General features: G+C 37.2%; 1 protein-coding gene across 2 annotated transcripts in view; it reads right to left on the bottom strand.

Annotated features, from left to right (window-relative positions):
• Nucleotides 1-19,001, bottom strand: part of prkcbb (protein kinase C, beta b) — a 125,245-nt gene that overhangs the window by 62,287 nt on the left and 43,957 nt on the right. For both annotated transcript variants that reach the window (XM_084086772.1, XM_084086771.1), the window contains exons 4-7: nt 10,797-10,908; nt 7,887-8,015; nt 1,032-1,188; nt 766-900 (exon numbers count right to left, since the gene is read on the bottom strand). In XM_084086772.1, coding sequence (XP_083942898.1) covers nt 766-900; nt 1,032-1,188; nt 7,887-8,015; nt 10,797-10,908 — 533 coding nt within the window. The remainder of the gene's footprint in view (nt 1-765; nt 901-1,031; nt 1,189-7,886; nt 8,016-10,796; nt 10,909-19,001) is intronic.

The raw sequence follows: 19,001 nt of genomic DNA, 5'->3' as shown, positions 1-19,001 counted from the left end.
CGTTGGGAGACACTGCTGATGATTTATGGGGATTAATAAAAAAGAAGTGAGTGGATTTTTATCACTATTGGCTGGTTGTGTACACACACTGCCAACACACATTTATGTCTAAACAGCATGCAAAAGTGAATTTTGCATAATAGGGGACCTTTAATATATTTTTAACGTAATCTTAATGTTTACACAACCTTTACACATAATGATATCCCTTGATTGTGGAACATTATCTGTTAGGTGAGAAAGAACTACTAGATACTTCAGTCTCTAGATACTTGTACTGACTAGACAATATAGGCTACAGTACAAGAAAAAAAGACTGACAGAGAGAAAACATGAAGCAGAGAGCAAAGATTTAATGTGGATCTGACCTTTGTCATTTCACTCAATTCTGTCACATTACCTGCACATTTAAGCGTTCACAGGGGCTCATGCAGATTCAAAAATACACAGACCCTAGCCGACACGCCAGGCATTTAAAGGTGTTCGAGCAGGGACGGGAATGTGTGTGAGCGGAACAAACAGGAGTGGAGAGCTCTTAGATGAAGAGCTGAGGACTTCTGAAAGAGCAAGAGTCTTCAAATCCAGAGGAGATGACTGAACCAGTTAGATGTGTATGAACTGCCGCATGTCTGTGAATTCCTGTGATTTCCAATGCGGTTTAGCTGATGCAAACTTTTTAATGTTAGTGTGTACACAATCTATTTGCCCCTCGGGGACTTCCTCATTTCCACAGATGTATATGTATGTGTCAGCAGGCTTTCTCACCATCCGTTCACTCCTTGCTTCTGAAGCTCCGAGATGCCGAAAGACAGAGAGCCCATAAAGTCGTTCCGGCTGGTCAAGTCCCAGTCCCAGATCTCCACAGACAGCCTGCGGTCCTTGTCAGACTCCTTCAGATTACTGTAAGACACAGAGCGCAGGAGGGAGGAGGACGAGAGACGGAGACAAAGAAATCAAGCTGAACATTTGATTTTGCATTTCCCAGACAAACAAATTACTGATCTTTTGGCTGTACCACTAAGCTTCCTTACAATGTGAAGGTCTCGTTCCATGTGGGATTCAGGCAGCACTTGATGGTCTTGGTCTTCTGTTTGCTCTCACTCTTGGGGTCAGGGATGAGTTTTAGCTTGACATAGGGGTCAGAGAGGCCATTTGGGTCCATGGGCACCAGGTTCTTCGCTTCTTTAACTGTAATGTAGAAATACAGGATACTGTATATCACAGACACATAAGGACCTAAAGACCAAGATTTCAGTACTTTAACTTTTGTTAGTGTGCAATCAATGCAGAGCAAAATCTTTATGTTAAATCAAGAGTTATTACAGTTTGTGTCAGTTACGTTGCAACTTTCTGTTGGAGTTTTGATCAATAAATATCACATCTTAAGCACTGTTAATGTTTTTGGAGTTCAGCAGAACTGACATAAAAATGCATTATTTATAATGCAAAGTTATCTTCCTGCCTTCCAATACTGTTCAGGTCCAGTTTGAAGTAGCATTTCATTTGTTGGACAAACTGAAAAACTGGAGCATTCTCTGAAAGAGTCACTGTGGAGTCTGAAGAAGAACTGATTTAATTATGCATCTTGTTCATTAACAAGGATCTGCTGACAACATTAAACGAGATGTTGTTCATTCAAGCCAAAATGTGAGTCAATCTCACAATTAAAATCATGTAAGGATGTTACTGAAACTCCTAACTCATTTTATTATTGTCGCTTTTTTTGTCTACAGCTTGATAAAAGTAATGCCGAGCAGTTGACAAAATGGAAGACAAATGATACACTATCATTCAAAAGATTAAAAAAATAAAATAATACTTTTATTCAGTAAGGATTAGGAGTGTGATGAGACAGTTAGCTCACGAGACGAGACATGAGATTGAGTTCGCGAGAACGAATCCTCAATGACTGAAATGTTTGAACTAATCATCTTGCAATGAATTTCATTTCAGTTCTACTTTCTGAGTATGAATTATCAAATGCAGTAAAAGACAACAATACTCAAGCACTGTAAAAGGCTTTGCCACAAACTCAACTGATTGGAGTCTCAGACTTTACTGTACATGATTTATGAGCTTCTACAACTTCTGACCTCCTAACTGAACTCCTTTCCACAAATTGATAAAAAAAAACCAGTATAAGTAAAAATGAATGACACAGTTTTCCCTCAGTCTTATTAAGTGCAACCATAATCAAAGTACTCTCTCCATATTCAAAGTGCAAATAGAGACCACATTTTTCTTCAAGGATGATACAGAGCTAAGAGATTGGTTCATAATGGGAGATATTTGCATGCATCAGGGAGCCGCTTTCAAAATGAAGGGTATTGAAATCGCGTTTAAATGCGCACATTTTGCTTTTGCTTTCATGATCGCACGTACTCTGTGAATAGGGAGTGGCGATGCTGAGTGCGCATTCTACAAGATAAGACATATGTAAGACGCTTAGGCTCTGTTGTGCAACGGATCCTCCGCCATGGTCTCGTCAGTCATCTCATCACTTACTCTCATCACGTGATCAGTGAAATCTACGTACAACTCTGCAGCTCGTCTTGGATGAGCTGGATGGAATTGAAGTGACCATTATCCAACTGAATTAAATGGTTTTTATTTCTATAAAAAGCAAAACGACAGTGGAGGCGTAATGTAAACGTAGCATAGCAGTGCCATATTCTATCCTAACTTCACTCTCACACTCCGTCATGGCACGGGTCTCGACTACTACACGAGGTCTCGTCACACCCCTAGTAAGGATACATTAAACTGATAAAAAATGACAGTAAAGACTTTGTATTGTTATGTAAAAAATAAAAATAAAAGAATCTTGAAAAAAAAAATGGTTTCCACAAAACTAATAGGCAGTGCAACATTGATAATAATAAGAAATGTTTATTGAGCATCAAATCATATTAGAATGATTTCTGAAAGATCATGTGACACTAAAGACTGGAGTAATGATGCTCAAAATTCAGCTTTGCCATCAAAGTAATAAATTACACTTTAAAATAAAACAGTTATTTTAAATTTAATAATATTTCATAATATTACTATATTTACTGTATTTTTGATAAATTAATGTAGCCTTAGTGAGCAGAAGAAACTTCTTTCAAAACCATTTAAAAAATATTACCGACTCTTTTGAACGGTAGTATAGATGTGCTTTGTTTGTGGGAAAACGCTTCTTTCCGGAGACTCTTAGTAGATTTACCAAGTAAGTGTTACTCAATCAAGTGAATAATTCAATGACTCATTCATAACACACAAAGAGTAAATTGTCGGCAGCTCCTGACGAATAATGAAACGTGCAGAAAGAATCCCTAAACTAATGAAATAAAATGAAATATACTTTATTGCCCCTGATAGGGAAATTTGTCATGGACTCAATCGCCAGCATTTCGACAGAACCGGGTACATTAAAAATTACACAAAATATTCATACACACCATACAAGTACACATAAGAATAATCAGTGAATTAATCTTTTTAGTGAGCCAGTTCAAAAGATTCAAGTCACTAGAAAAATAAATACATAAAAAATAATACATTTAGTAAAATATGTATCAATATATATTTCCCTTCTCAAGTAATTTAATCATGTTTTAAGGATATCTATATTTCTGCTAGAAAACAAAAAGATACTGAATAAAAAATGTTCAGTATAGGATGTCAAGCATCTGATAAAAGCTTGTGAACCCTTTACCCCTCAAGAGCACTAACTACAGACCCCAGATGTGAGCGAATAGCTGTCAGTCATTTATTCTTGTGTCTCATGAGCCCTCAGAGCCATATGGGGCTACGAATGCACACAGACTATCCCAGTAATTGGGGTTGACCTCAGCACTTGACCAGTACAACAATTAATGCAGGAGGCTGCTGTGGCCATGAGATTTGTGGCTAGTGTAATTTCCATAATGAGTGGTGTGTGAAGGTAGGCTTAGCTGTTCATTAAGACAGCGGCGTACTGCAGCACGGATACAGGAAGAGAGATGAGTTTCAGCGTGAACTGTCGTGCTCACAGAGCAGGGTTTATTTTGCCAGCTAATAAATGCTACACACACACACACACAACATGTTCGCTCGGAAAGCCCTCCACACGGAGCGATTAAAGCAAGCGGGATCACTGACCATGTAAGAATATTTGCATGAAGATATCAAAAGCTTTGACCTACAAGATACGCTCAGTTTTGTGGCTCAGAGATGTAGGAAACTCAGTGTTACCCAGCTGATTAAAAAATACTCATTAACATTGTAGCATATAACACAGTTGATATTTTAACAGGCAAAAGATGCAAAAGGCTGTAGGATTATAATTAATGCTTCTGCAAATAATTAAGCAGCACTGCTCCCTCTAGGTGAAAAACAGCACTGCAATTCAATAGCAAGTGGTCGATTTAGTCGAAAAATGAGCGTTACTGGTGCTCGGAACAGATCCAGAACTGACTGGATCCATTAAGCTTATGTAAGGACAAGAATGTTTTTCTGACGCAAGTCTTCATTCACAAAAAGTAGCCACATAGCAAGTGCTGACAACACACTAATCATGGTCACCCAGTGTGCCTCACTAACATTTATCAACCTGCAAGTGCTCCGGTGGTCAAACAGAGTGTGAGTGTGAGAAAGATGAGGTGGAAAGGACCTTTTAAAGGCAGAGCGGCAGCCCCGTTTCCATCCAGGTATTGGTCAATTCATTAGCTTTAAGTGACAGGCCTTTGAAATGCCCCATTCATCTTACTGTACGCTCAGCAGATCTGCGGCAACGTCGCGTGACATTAAATTATAAAGGACAGTGTGATGGATTAAAAATGTCTTTTGCGCTCAGGGCTGTCTGTGCCTCGGTTCTTTCCATGGTGCAGCTCAGCTCATTAGCCGCTAGCGGGCTAAAGGCTGTTAGTTAATTCTAAGGGAAAATGAGAGCTGAGGCTCGCGGGGTGAAATAGCCCAGGATTGAGCTTGAGAAAAGGGACGCGTGGCTGAATATGGAGCAGTGTGTTGAGGCTAATGTCACTTATGCACACCCACTGATGCACAGATCCAAGCCTACTTTCCTTCAGAAAGCATTTAAGGGATTGTTGAGCCAATTACAATTCTGTCATCATTCACCACCCTCATGTCGTTCCAAACCTGTATAACATTAACATTTTTTTCCTCTGTGGAACATAAATGAAGATATTCTGAAGAATAACTCATTGTGTGTGTGTTTGTCCACAAGATGAGAGTCAATGGGGTCCAAAACAACATTGTATGGAAAAAAACATTTATCAAAACATCTCCTTTTGTGTTCTGCAGAAGCATGTTTGGAACGACCTGAGGGTGAGTAAATGATGACAGAATTCTCATTTTTTGCTCAACAATCTCTTTAACTGCAAACTGATCAATTTTCTCTTGGTTTGTCTTCCAGAAATTTAATTTAATTGAGCTCATCTTCAGCTTTGAAAAGTGTAACTAAGTGGAAATTAGAACTAAGTGGAAATTCCCCATGGATATTATAGTTTTATATCAATACAATAACAAGTAAGTGGAAATTTATTATAGATATCATTTAATAAACTGCTTGAAACGCTATTATCATATAAAATTTTCATATACAATGTGAAGGGTTTACAAAGGTTAAAGGGATGGATCACCCAGAATTGACAATTCTGTTATCATCTACCCTCATGTCATCCCAAACCTGTATGTTTTTTTTTCAAGTTTGGAATACGAAAGGAGAATATTGAGGATTCTTTGCACAACTTTTTCCAAAAAGCACTATAAACGCATCATAAAAGTATATTTCAAGTCTTCTGACGTCATGCAATATGTGATAAACAGACAAAAAAATTAAGTTATGTTCATGCAAATCATTATGCAGCTCTCAAATCAAACATGATGCTGGTTGTTGGGTGTCAATAACATCTAGTACCACTGGTTTTCATGAGTCTCATGCAGTGATACCTCTTGATTCGAGCAGCATAATGAATTACATGAATGTTTGATAACGTGACTAATAAACAATGAACTGTTGCTGTATGGAAACAGATGGGTGGAGACTCTTCAAAACAAATTCAACTTGTGTGTTCCAGTGGAAAAATTGCATAGACTTTTGAAACCGTATTGGGTGAACTATCAATATGGGGAGTGCAGATGAGTCTTTTCTCAGATGGGTTCTTGCTGAGAGAATGAGAATATCGCCCTCTGTTGGACACAGAAAGCATTACCATGTTTTTATCTTTTTTTCTCACTGGATGCAACAGAAGACTGTGTCCTCAGCGACGTGCTTGTGCTTTTGTTTTTGGAGGCATGTTTGTGTTAATGCCAAGGAGAGACAGGGAGACTAAGTGTGCTTTCTTGTGTTACCATGGACACGTGTAATGTAATACATGTTTGACGGATCCTATAGAATTTCACAATGAGCTCGAATGCACTTCACTTCATCACTGTCACATGCTGCATTTTGGACATCAGAGCTATTTTGTTGTTCTATATCCCCTTATGTGCTTTCTTGATTTTGCTTGTACGTTTTGACAAGACACCTTATCATCTGGTACACCTTACAGTTCTTTTACACTGATGTTTTAAACAGATTGTTTGTTTGTTTGTTCGAAAAATGTATAAAGATAACGATAACGATATAAGCGTCCACTCCAGTGGACGAAATCGTTCTGTTTATTTATTCTAAGCGTGCAGCAGTTTTACAGCTCTTTAAAGCAGGATGGATTCTGATTGGCTTTCAATGTTTTTATCGTTCATCAGCTAGAAAAAAATTGGATAACACTATTTTACAGTGTCATTTTTACATATGTTACATGCAGTTACTATAGTAATAACTATAAATTATGCATAATTACATGCTACAAACCCTAAACCAAACCAAACCCTAATCCTAACCCTAGAGTTAGTAGGCTACATGTAGTTACTCAGTACTTAAATGGATAATTACAGTGTAACAAAGACACCTTAAAATAAAGAGTAACCAAAACTTGTTCTGAAACCGTTATCTCTGTGCCGTTAATGTTGTATTTGTGGTGTGGACTCTGCAATTCATTTTATATTTAGAACGATTTTTAGAACTATATCTTTATCGTTATCGTACTTGGTTTGAACGGGCCTTTAGACACCCCAAGTTTACAGGAAGACCTGATCAACAGTAAGTTCTTTTTGTACGTTTTTGTACAGTTTTGGTTACAAACTCTCTCTTCTCCTCACTGCACTCGTATTTTGAGTGTGATTCATTTGCCGAAAAAAAGAGAACACAAAATAAACAATTTTTGTTCAAAATTTCTATAATATATATATTGCGATAATATCGTTATTGTGAATTTCTTTTGGTCATAATAATAGTATAGTGAAAATCTGATATCGCGACAGCCCTACTTGACAATAGCGCTCAATACCTGTTTGTGCTCAAATTATGACAATAGTATCATTCAAAAAAAAATTTGTATTGATTACATTCAAGAGATGTGGTCTAGCAATCAGTGCTTGTGTTTAGGCACATGAAGTTGTAATGCTTCAATTTTTATTTTTGGGTGAACTATTTATTTTAAATACAGCTGGGCATTTCCAATAAATCAGCACCATAAGGTTTTAAAACCCTGAAATGGTGCATGCAGGTCCCTGCTATCTGGTGCTGCTTTGAATTCACCACTAGGAGGAATCAGACACTAAGAAAAAATGCCCACAAGCCTTCACAGGCGGCAGACTTCATGCCTTAACTGAAAGTATTCATGAAAGATGTGCCGTATAAAGTGCATTTTTGGCTGCTCTTCAAGGGTCAAATGAAGGCATGTGTGTGGTAGCAGGAGGTCCAGAATCCCCCAGCGATTTTGGAAGACGCGAGTGAGTGTTTGCTTCCATGCACATGTGTGCAGCAGTGAAATGTGTGTGAGTGGGCAGCGGTGACTCACTGCTGACGGTGAGCACATTGTTCTTGATCTCTGCGGTGATTTGGATGCGGCCCCTCCTCTCAGTATGGTCAGTCCCACACAGACTCGGCACGTTGGCCACACAGCGCTTATGGATGTTCATCATACAGTCTGGATAGCAGGAGACAGAAAGAGGAAGAGATGTTACACCAAAACCCCAAACGACAAATGCACAGACAAAGTACACAATTTTACACGCATGTGTAAAAGATGATGACTACATATAGATATATATAGAAGGTGCTTTCCTTCTACCAAAAAGGACTGTTGAGCCAATTCTGTAACTACGAATGGCCATGTTTAGCCATGAGATGTTAAGGCCATAAAAATCTCAGACCAACATGTAGACTGCATCAAATGTCAGTAATATAAAGTAATATCACTTTTTATATATATATATATATATATATATATATATATATATATATATATATATATATATATATATATATATATATATATATACATACATACATACATACATACATACATACATACATACATACATACATACATACATATATATATATATATATATATATATATATATATATATATATATATATATATATATATATATATATATTATAGTCTACATACACCTTGCAGAATCTACAAAATGTTAATTATTTAACAAAATAAGAAGGATCATTCAAAATGCATGTTATCTTTTTTATTGAGTACTGTCCTGCATATTATATTTTACATTAAAAGATGTTTACATATAGTCCACAAGACAAAATAAAAGCTGAATTTATAAAAATGACCCCATTCACGTTGCATTAACAGGACGTAAAATGTTAATTTTTCTTATTTTGTTAAAAGATCATATTTTTTCATTTAGTACTGCCCTTCAGAAGCTACAGAAGATACCTACATGTTTCCCACAAGACAAAATAAGTACAATCTTCAAATCTTCAATAAGTTTTCACATTGTAAATGTGTTGCGTTTCCTTCTGGAGAATCAGTGAATGTTTGAGCATTTTGTAATAGTTGCATATGTGTCCCTCAAATGTCCTGTGTGAAAAGATGGATCTCAAAATCATACAGTCACTGGGTTCAAATATGTGAAAGATGCTGGAAACCCAAAGAATTTGCGGGAGCTGGAGGAATTTCCTTAAGAACAAACAAGGAACTCATGAACAACCATCAAAAAACAGTTGTGGATCATCCAGGTAACTAGACACAGTATTAATATATATATTTTTTAATATTATATATATGTATATATATTATTTTTCTTTTTATATATATATATATATATATATATATAAACATATATATATATATATAAACAAAGTAAAAAGGCACACGTAAAAGTGACAACATTTCTCAATATGACTGTATGACTGTTCTTTTCTGGTGAGCATAATATTATTATGGTCACAAATAATATATTATGTATTATAAATATACATACTGCCAACAGGCATGAATGCAGTGGACAGCGAGGTGACTCACTAGAATTTAGAACTTTCCTGAAGGTTGAATATCTGACCAGGAACAAACCAGTCATCAGTTTGTACTCTCCTGCTAAAAACATCAATAGCCACCAGCACATGTGTTTTGGATGCTGGTGTGCTTCCTAACTAGCTAAACAAGCAAGTCCAACCAGCTACATCAGAAATACTCGAAGCTGGTCTTTACAGCAAGGTCAATAGGGGCTTTATGATGAATTCACTGTTATGATGCTTTTGTTGTGTTGGATGCCACAGGCCAAACACAAGCAGTCGGACTCAACTTAAGTTTACATATCAATTAGCGAAAAAGCACTCCGGAATTCAGACTGCTTCTGAAAATGACTGTGAAACAAGCAAACACACAAGAACATACTTGTGAAACACACAAACACACACACGCACACACTGTAATTCCTCATGCACTGCAGCAGTTCTCCACAGTTCAGTCAGAAGTGTGACGGAGCGCAAGCCATAGCTGGAGTGTAAACACTGTAGAGGGCCCCGGAGAAGACGACTCATGCATTGGAAATTAAACAAAGGTAATTATAGCTCTCTCAGTCTGCAACCATAACAACTTTGTGTCAGGTTTCAGTTGAAGATGCAGACTTGTTAGTCTGCCTACCTGCCTGTCACACATTAATAAGAGTAAAGAGCGGCCGGTAAATATGCTGTTATATCAATGAATATGTGTAAGCCAACAATCAGGAATGAGGCGGTGAATATCTGTGCCCCGGAGGCTCAGACAGCTGCTAAGTGAGTGAAGCATTTTGAATGTTTTATGTATTGGACACTGGATAAGAGGCTGGCTACCGTGAGATGGAAAATCTCTTTTCACTCAGGTGCTTTGTGAGCGGGACTTCATACAGCCTGGTTATGTTCTCACTCAGGATATTCGCCTCGCAGGGATAGGTAACACACACAAATCACTCAACCATCATACTAGGGTTGCATGGTTTCTGTACAAATGGCATCAGAAAACAGAATAGTACTGAAACACATTTCAAAATCTAACAATGTGCTGCTATTATTACTAAGTTAGGGGTGTCAGAATGCATCAGTGGATGATTTGAGAATGAAACATTTTAATTAATTTATTAATAACAGATGCAGAGTATGTGACAACTACACTACTGAATCCTAGCTTTTGATGTCCTATAGTCAAACGTACAACATCCATTCCACAAAAAGAACTTGCATCCTGGGATCAGCTTTGGACTAAACACTAATCTTTGGACTAAACACTAATTTCATTTTTCAAACTCATTCTAGTAAAACATGTGAAATGTTCCTTTACCCAGGGTTAAAAGCAGGGTTAAGAAAGACAATAACCCGGGGTTAAGCGCAGTGTGAAAAGCCCTCAAATTTCATGAAATTCTACCAGAAAAATGATTATGTGTGATTAAGCGTCTCAGTGGAAGTGAGAGATACCCACGGTCACATCTCATGCCCTGGTGGATGAGTCCGTACAGCAGAGAGCCGCAGTGGTCACAGAAGGTGGGGCTGGAGTACGTGTGGACCTTGAACTTGTGCTTACTGCGCGGGTCCTTCAGAGAGACACACAAAAAAGAAAAAAGAGAGAAGTCAGCCACGTTTGCTATAAATAAGCATTACCAGACATATTGGGAATTAATGTTGATTGCAATAACACAAATACAAGGTGCAAAATAATCTTAAAGTGGAAGTACATTTAAAACAAGCAGAAGAGAAGGTCACAGAGGAATATCAATGGTATTTTACATGTTAAAAGAACAGGCGAGGCAATGAGAAGTGGGTGAGAATAGCCAGCATATAGCTTTACAATATTTAAATTTGAAACTTTTTTCTATGGGTAAAAGGAAACATTAGAAATCAGAAATAAAAACCTAAATGTCTGAAACCAGTTGGATTGCTACTGCATCCACAGCACAAAATTACAATACACTTCACATTGCAGATGTGTGAGGCAAAAAAGACACGTGCACACACACACACGTGCACACACACACACACACACACACACACACACACACACACACACACACACACACACACACACACACACACACAAACTCACACACACAACCAGCATTCAAAAGTAAGATTGTTTTTAAATTTAACAGTTAAAGTTATTTAACAAGAATGCATAAATTGATAAAAGCTATTGCTATTTCAAATAATTGTTATTTTAAACTCAAAGAATTTCTTTCAAATAAAATGATAAAAATCCTTTGAACAGTGTAGATTCAAAAGGATACATTTATTTTTCAATTTTGTTATTTGATATAACCTAAATAAAATATTATTTTTTATTAATTTAATATAAATAAAATATGATATATAATAAAGCCATATATTAATAACATTTAACATTATATCATTTATTATTATAACATTAAATTCACCATTGATTAGTATTATATAGATTATGTATATTTTCGGCATCAGATTTCTTTTGTCCCTCCTGTTTACAATCACAGTTATTCCGGGTAGATACTGGGGGTTGTCTACAGAGCACTGCCACCAGAAGTTGACATTGGCAGGATGACACCTGTGACCTGAATGATACTGGAGCGCCGGGTCAGCAGGGCACTGCCAGTCAGCTGCAACACTGGCACACCAAAGAACCCTTCCTGTCCGCCTTCCCCCAAGTTTTGCATCCATTATTAATTAAGCAGGGGCTCTTTTATGACATCCTATTCATAAGGTGCTGTTTTAATATTCCCCCTCTGAATACAGCTCATGGTGGCGATGACACTTGCACAAAAAGAGAGTAGCTTCCATACGGCCTGTGGCCTGAGCACACAGAGAGCATATGTAGCACACACAAAGTCCACAGGACTGTGTTACGAACTCTTACAGTAGAAGAATATGCAATGAGAAAAGGTCAGAGTGAATTTACAGAGGCTGCCCTCGCATCCAAGAGCACACTGTGTAGGGAAGCAGAGGTGATGATGAGGCTCTCGGTGGGATGAAATGAGAGAGAGAGAGTAGGTGGATGAGGCGAGAGAAAGAAAGAGAGTAAGGCTACATAACAGCTTTAAAATAAAAATCACAATAACAACTTACAAAGGGGTCAAAGTTTGGCAAGGACTGTTAGCCTCTGCTAGTAGATACTGTAACTACACACTCTGCAGGCTAAAAGTATTTTTCTCCATTGACGGCCATTTAAAAGTAGCCATTTATTCAGACAAATACTTATGCAAGCATCATGCATTACCGTGCAAAAGTTTGAGGTTGGTAAGATTTTTTTAAAATGTTTTTGAAAGAAGTCTCTTTTGCTCACCAAAGCTGCATTTATTTAATAAAAAATACAGTAAAAACATTAATAGTGTGAAAATGTATAATCTAAAATATTCTCATCATTACTCCAGTCTTCAGTGTCACATGAAATCAGATTCAGAAATCAGTCTGATATGAAGATTTGCTGCTCAAAATTCATATTATTATCAATGCTTAAGACAGCTGTGCTGCTAAATACTTTTTTTTTGTGTGGAAATATTTGTTAGGTTTCTTTGATGAATAGAAAGCTCAAAAGCATTTATTTGAAATGTAACATTATAAATGCCTTTACAGTCACATCAATTTAATGTGACCTTGCTGAATGGAAGTATTAACTTAGTATCTACTGCTAATATTTCATTTTATAATTGTTAGTTTATGTCATAGTTGGATAGATTGGCATGGACCGATTCTTTGCATCCTCCACTAGAGTGGATCCATTATCTTGCTTTTTTCACCAGACCAGATGTGAAAACATCAATTTGGACGGCACTGCACAAGCAACCAAACCTAAGCAACCCATTAGGCAATAAGCAAACTGCACTGAGCAAACCACAAAACCTGCATGACCCAGTGGGCAATTTGGACAGCAATATACAAACCACTAGAGCTGCACAAACCAATTACATTCTAACCCGTGCACTTTCAAAGCTTTATGTAAAGTGGCTAAGTGCTTAATTAAAACCATATTAAACATCTCTGACATATTAAACAGCATCAAGGAAGCTCTTGGAAACAAAAAAAGGGAATGCGTTTCTATCTATACAGTACATTAAGTGCAAAGTATAATCAAGCTATAAAGCCTGGGCCTCCATGAATTATGAATTATGGACCAAGCTATCCATTTTCTTCTTGCCATCAAAATTTACAAGCTATGATTGTGCTTTAATTATTAAGTGCTTGATGGAGTGAAAAGTACGGAACATGGTGATGGAAAAAAATGAGAAAAGCTTGCAAAACGATTGCATTTCCATCACAAAAAACTTTTGGTTTGGAGATTGGAGATAAAACTATACTCTATGCTTTTGTGAATAAATACAAACATTCTCAGGAGAACACAATACTTTGCGAGAGAACATGAAAAGTTTTGCGAGAGAACGTATCATTTTTGCTCCAAATATTTTTTCCATCCACCCTTCCGTAGAAACCGAGTCTGTGAAGAATAATGAAACGGGGAAGAATGAAACTACGTTTGCAAAATTATATTTCACGTTGGTTGACTAACTATTTTGAAGAATGTTTCAAATGTTTTTGTCAATACAATGAAAGTCAATAGAGCCCAAAACAACAATTTCATTGTATGGACAGAGAGAAATTAAAGCATTTTCAAACACTTCTTTTGTGTTCGAAAGAAGAAAGCCATACAGTTTTGGAAAAACCGGGTAAGTAAATAATGACAATTGTTGTTATTTAAGTGAACCATCCCTTTAAGAAAGCACCGTTTTCGGGTTCAATGCATCCTTATGCAACTTGCATAATAAACATTCTTGCATTCAGAAACAGTCCAACATATTGGTACATCACATGGCACCACAGTTTACTGCAGTATCTAAAGCGGCACAGATAACAATATGACGGGACACGGCTGTGAAGGTCCATTCAAACAAATGAAGGCACAACAGAAGAGGGCTGTGAAATGCAGAGTAGGTGCAGGTGTGCAGGGGCCTTTGTAGACTCATCTGAATAGTCCAATGACAATGTCTCCCCTGTAGCGCTGGCCCTTGCGACAAAACACAGATTCACTCATAATAAAGAGAACAGACACAGTATAATTCATTTGTATTATAATTCCCTGTCATCTTATACAGATGGGACACAGGGAGCAGCATACAAACAATAACAAACAATGAAAGCCTGCAGATGAAATTAAGCCCAGCATATGGGTGCCTGTCCAAACAGGGATCCATAGGCAGGAAAAACAAAAAGTGACAAATGCAAATAAAATCATAGCGCCATCTTTATCACGTTCAATGTGACTGCTTCTTTGCAAACTGTGAAAGAGCGTGTTATCTGTTTTAGGAAAATCAGTGATATTGATCTTGACCTTCTTAGTCATACTATTGATGACTTACCAGTTGCTGCTTTTACATCTATTCTGGATGAGTTTGCCTCTCTGAAAAAACATGTTGTTTCTTTTAAGAGATCATCTCCTTGGTATACATCCGAGTTACGCAAATTGAAGGCGATAGGCAAGCAGTTGGAGCGGAAATATTAAAATTCTGGCTTAACAGTTCATAGATCAATGTTTGATCAGCATCAGATTGAGTATCATAATGCTCTCAAAGCTGCAAAAGTGGCATATTATTCTACTGTTATTAGTAGTGACATCTCTAATCCCAGAGTTCTGTTTAGAACAGTCAATAATCTAATTAAACCTCCCAGTAACTTTAACTGTTCTACCATTGAACAGTGTAACACATTTCTCAATTATTTTTCAACTAAAATTGAGAATATTTATAACGCCACTGCCTGTGAGGATGCTTCTGAGCTTGTTGAGGTGCATTCTCCTAATCTCTCAGGTCTTGTTTTTTCAAGTTTCAGTGCTGTTGATTTTGATTTTATTTCTAAACTGTTTTGTCAATGAATTCTACTACTTGCATACTTGATCCACTCCGATCCAGTCTGCCTGTTATTGTACCCCACATTACTGCTATTGTCAATGCTTCCCTCAATTCTGCTCTAAAAATGGCAGCAGTTACGCAAGTTCTTAAAAAGCCTGGGAGTGATATCACAGATATGTCGAATTATTGACCCATTTCCAATTTATCTTTCCTGGCAAAAGTGCTTGAGTGTGTGGTTGTTGGCCATCTCCATACTCATCTCTGTACGAATAGCCTACAATAAACTTTTCAATCCGGGTTTAGATCTGGACACAGTACAGAGACTGCTCTAGTCAGGGTCTTGAATGACCTCCGCGTTATAGCCGACTCTGGGGCTTGTGGCATTTTGGTTTTTGTTAGATCTTAATTCTGCATTCAATACCATATGCCACAGCATATTATTGGACAGATTGCATATGTGGACCGGTCTGTCTGGAACTGTGTTAAACTGGTTTAAATCTTACGTCTCAGATCGTTCCCAATTTGTCTACATGGGTACTAACAGATCTCAGACTGTGTCAGGGTGTACTTCAGGGGTCAGTTTTGGGTCCTGTTTTATTTAATGTTTATTGTCACGTATGGAATAAAGGTGAAGCGAGGTTACAAGTGCAGGAAATTAAGGATCTTTAATTAAGATGTAAAATAAAACAAAATAAAAACAGAACTACCCCGAGGGGGAAAACAAGACAGACATTTCAAAACTTGACTTTGGCAGGAAAACCAGAAACATGATGATACATAGAGTGACGAACCAGCAAAGGACTGTAAACACATGGAGACTAAATAGGGAAGCAAACAAAAGAGGGTAACGAGGAAAGCAGGTGGGGAAAATTAATCAATAATCAGGTAACAGGATGGGAGGGGCTAGACAATCGACAGGAGAGCACATGGCACAAGGAAACACATGACAAGCAATGTGCTCACAACAGACAGGACAACAGGGGTGTTCGACATCGGCTGCGGCTGGATGTAACCGATCGGCGAGAGTAGCCGCGTGCAGGCGGGGAGGAGCTGCAAACGGAGACGTGAAGTCGGACACTTTCTGATTCCTGTAGTGACCGCTCACGTGGTGTTTGCATACTTTACCACAGCTGAAGTGAAATAAATGCAATATTTGCCAAATAATACACAGATAGTTGGCTTCCAGTTCAGCCACGTATTGATTTTAAAATTCTGATTTTAAACTATAAAGCAGTACACGGGTTGGCTCCAGATTACATCTGTGACTTGGTTACTCCATTCCCGCTCATTCTCTCCACTCTGCTGGCTCTCTCTCTCTGTGTCAGCCTTGTTGTAGATTAAAAACCATGGGGGCAAGGGCCTTTTCCTATAACGCGCCTAAGTTATGAAACACACTACCTACATCTATAAGGGATGATGCTTCTGTAGATTGTTTAAAGAAACTTCTTAAGAGACATCTTTTTAGTCAAGCTTTAAATGTATAATTGTATTATTTACGTGTATTTTTTGATACTTAATAAAAACTAAATAATCAAACATGGGATAAAAAATAAATAAATACACACATATACATATATATATATATATATACACATATACACATATACATACATACATACATACATATATACATACATTTTATATATATATATATATATATATATATATATACACATATATACATATATACATATATACATACATACATACATACATACATACATACATACATACATACATACATACATACATATATATATATATATATATATATATATATATAGTTTGGTTATTTTGTTTTGTACATGCTGTAGCGCTTTGAGTCTGAGAAAGGCACATTACAAATAAAATGTATTATTATTATTTATGCCAGTACTACAGCTAATTACTTCATCTCCGAAAAACTCTTACTTTTATTTTTTATAATTTATTAAGAAATGTTCCAAATTATGCATATTTATCTACACACTGTCATACAAACAACCTGACAGTAGTGATACTGATTTTAGTTTCATGAACCTCAAGTTTGAAGAAACTTCATTTTGAGACTGTTGTTATTGCAAATATTGATTGAACTTGTGGTTCATTAACTGAGTCAGTAACCGCTCTGGCGGATAGGTCATTCTATGATTTGCCAGACTGAACAGTTACTTCTGACTATGAGAGTCTTTTTTTAATCATTTATAAAAATAATTATACTTAAGAATAATTTGCTTATAAATATGTACAACACCCTTATTGCTTATAAATATGTAGAAAATATGTGGGAGAGGCTGTCGGGCTAATTGGCGCAATTGAAGCTGGTTTGGACACGGTGTAAAACAAGCCCTCACAGAAACCTGTTTGCATTTTAAAATGATTATGAAGACATTATTTAATATTATTTCCATTGGCTGGTGTAGATGAGTTCAGGTTTCACTGTCTGTGTGCAGGTGTGGGGTTTGATCACGCCCCCAATCTTCAAAGCAGATGTGATCATTTAAGGCGCTTTGTTCATCACTAAACCCTCATTACAATGACAAGCGAGAGCACAGGAACTCTGTCTATTCATAAATGTCAAAGGCATAATGGCAAAGCCAACCAATCTGAATCTGATCAAGACCCACTGATCACAATATTAATGTTCCTTTGTGGACATCACAGAAGATGATCCTGACCATAATGACCTTCACAACAAGGGGCCATTTTTACCAGCTCTATAAATATACTGAAAAAGAGCTCAGCTTTAGTTGCAGGGAAAAGATCTTCAAGAAATATTTCAAATTTTCCACTACCAGGTTAACATAAAATGAGTGAAAACAGGGCCATGACCACCATGGACAGCTACTCCAAAATATTCAGATTAGAGCTCAACAAATGCGGATAGGTTTATTATTAAAAGACATTATTACATTCTGAATATATGTAGTTACATTCTTGGGAAGTGAACTGGAGCTTCTTCAGAGAGGGGAGTGGAGTGTTTGGATCGGATGAACTTGTCATGCAAGACCTTCACAGTTCCCTCTGACAAATGCAGGTGTTAGGGAAACCCAAAAAAAAAAAAAAAACCCACAAAGCACTTCACAGGAAACAACAAGTGTTACACAGGAAAGCCACAGATTAAATTTTTACATAAAAGCAACTGAGTACTCTCTCTAATGTAAACTGCAAACACCCGGCAAGAGACTCTATCACTAAAAGCCCTTTCATAAGTCAGTGCTTTAACACATTGTTTGTACGTCTCTTTTTGTATGCAGTGAAATTGCTTTATATTCAATATATTTTTACCTGCTCTACCAAAATCAGTCACTTCTCTGTGACATTTAAGATTTGATTTCAATGACTTTTCTAGGCCTGGCCTGCTGTCAGGTCAGTTTTCCCGGCGTGTTCTGTACTTTTGGCTTTTGTTGGACCCTGTTGGTGGCATTTTGGCCGATTGAGCATGTTGAATCGACATTGGGCAGTCGGTGAGAGGGATCACTCTGATTAGCTGTTCAGCTCAGTGAGACTCACAAAAAGAAAAGCGAAACTGATGAAAACAAGTAAACGACAGAGTCGAGAGGGCACTACAGAAGGCTGTTAATCTTAGATCATATTAAAATAAATATTTTTATAACTACATGGCTGTCTGGAATGAAGTAAAGACCAACTAATCAATTAGATATCATATTCAAAAATGGTAAGCAAGCACTGCTTTGTTTACGGTTCGTACACCCGCAGTCCTAGATTCCTTTACCCTTTTTGAAGGACGAATATAGATTACTGTCACCTGCTGGTATGGTGAGTTATTTTCTCTTACACAGGCAGAAAACATAAGTGCTAGGCTTTTGTCTTTGCAG

Source organism: Abramis brama (assembly GCF_963993115.1).
Source record: "Abramis brama genome assembly, chromosome: 1".
NCBI lineage: Eukaryota > Metazoa > Chordata > Actinopteri > Cypriniformes > Leuciscidae > Abramis > Abramis brama.
The sequence above is the reverse complement of the archived record's forward strand: the minus strand, read 5'-3'. Positions and strand labels throughout refer to the sequence as shown.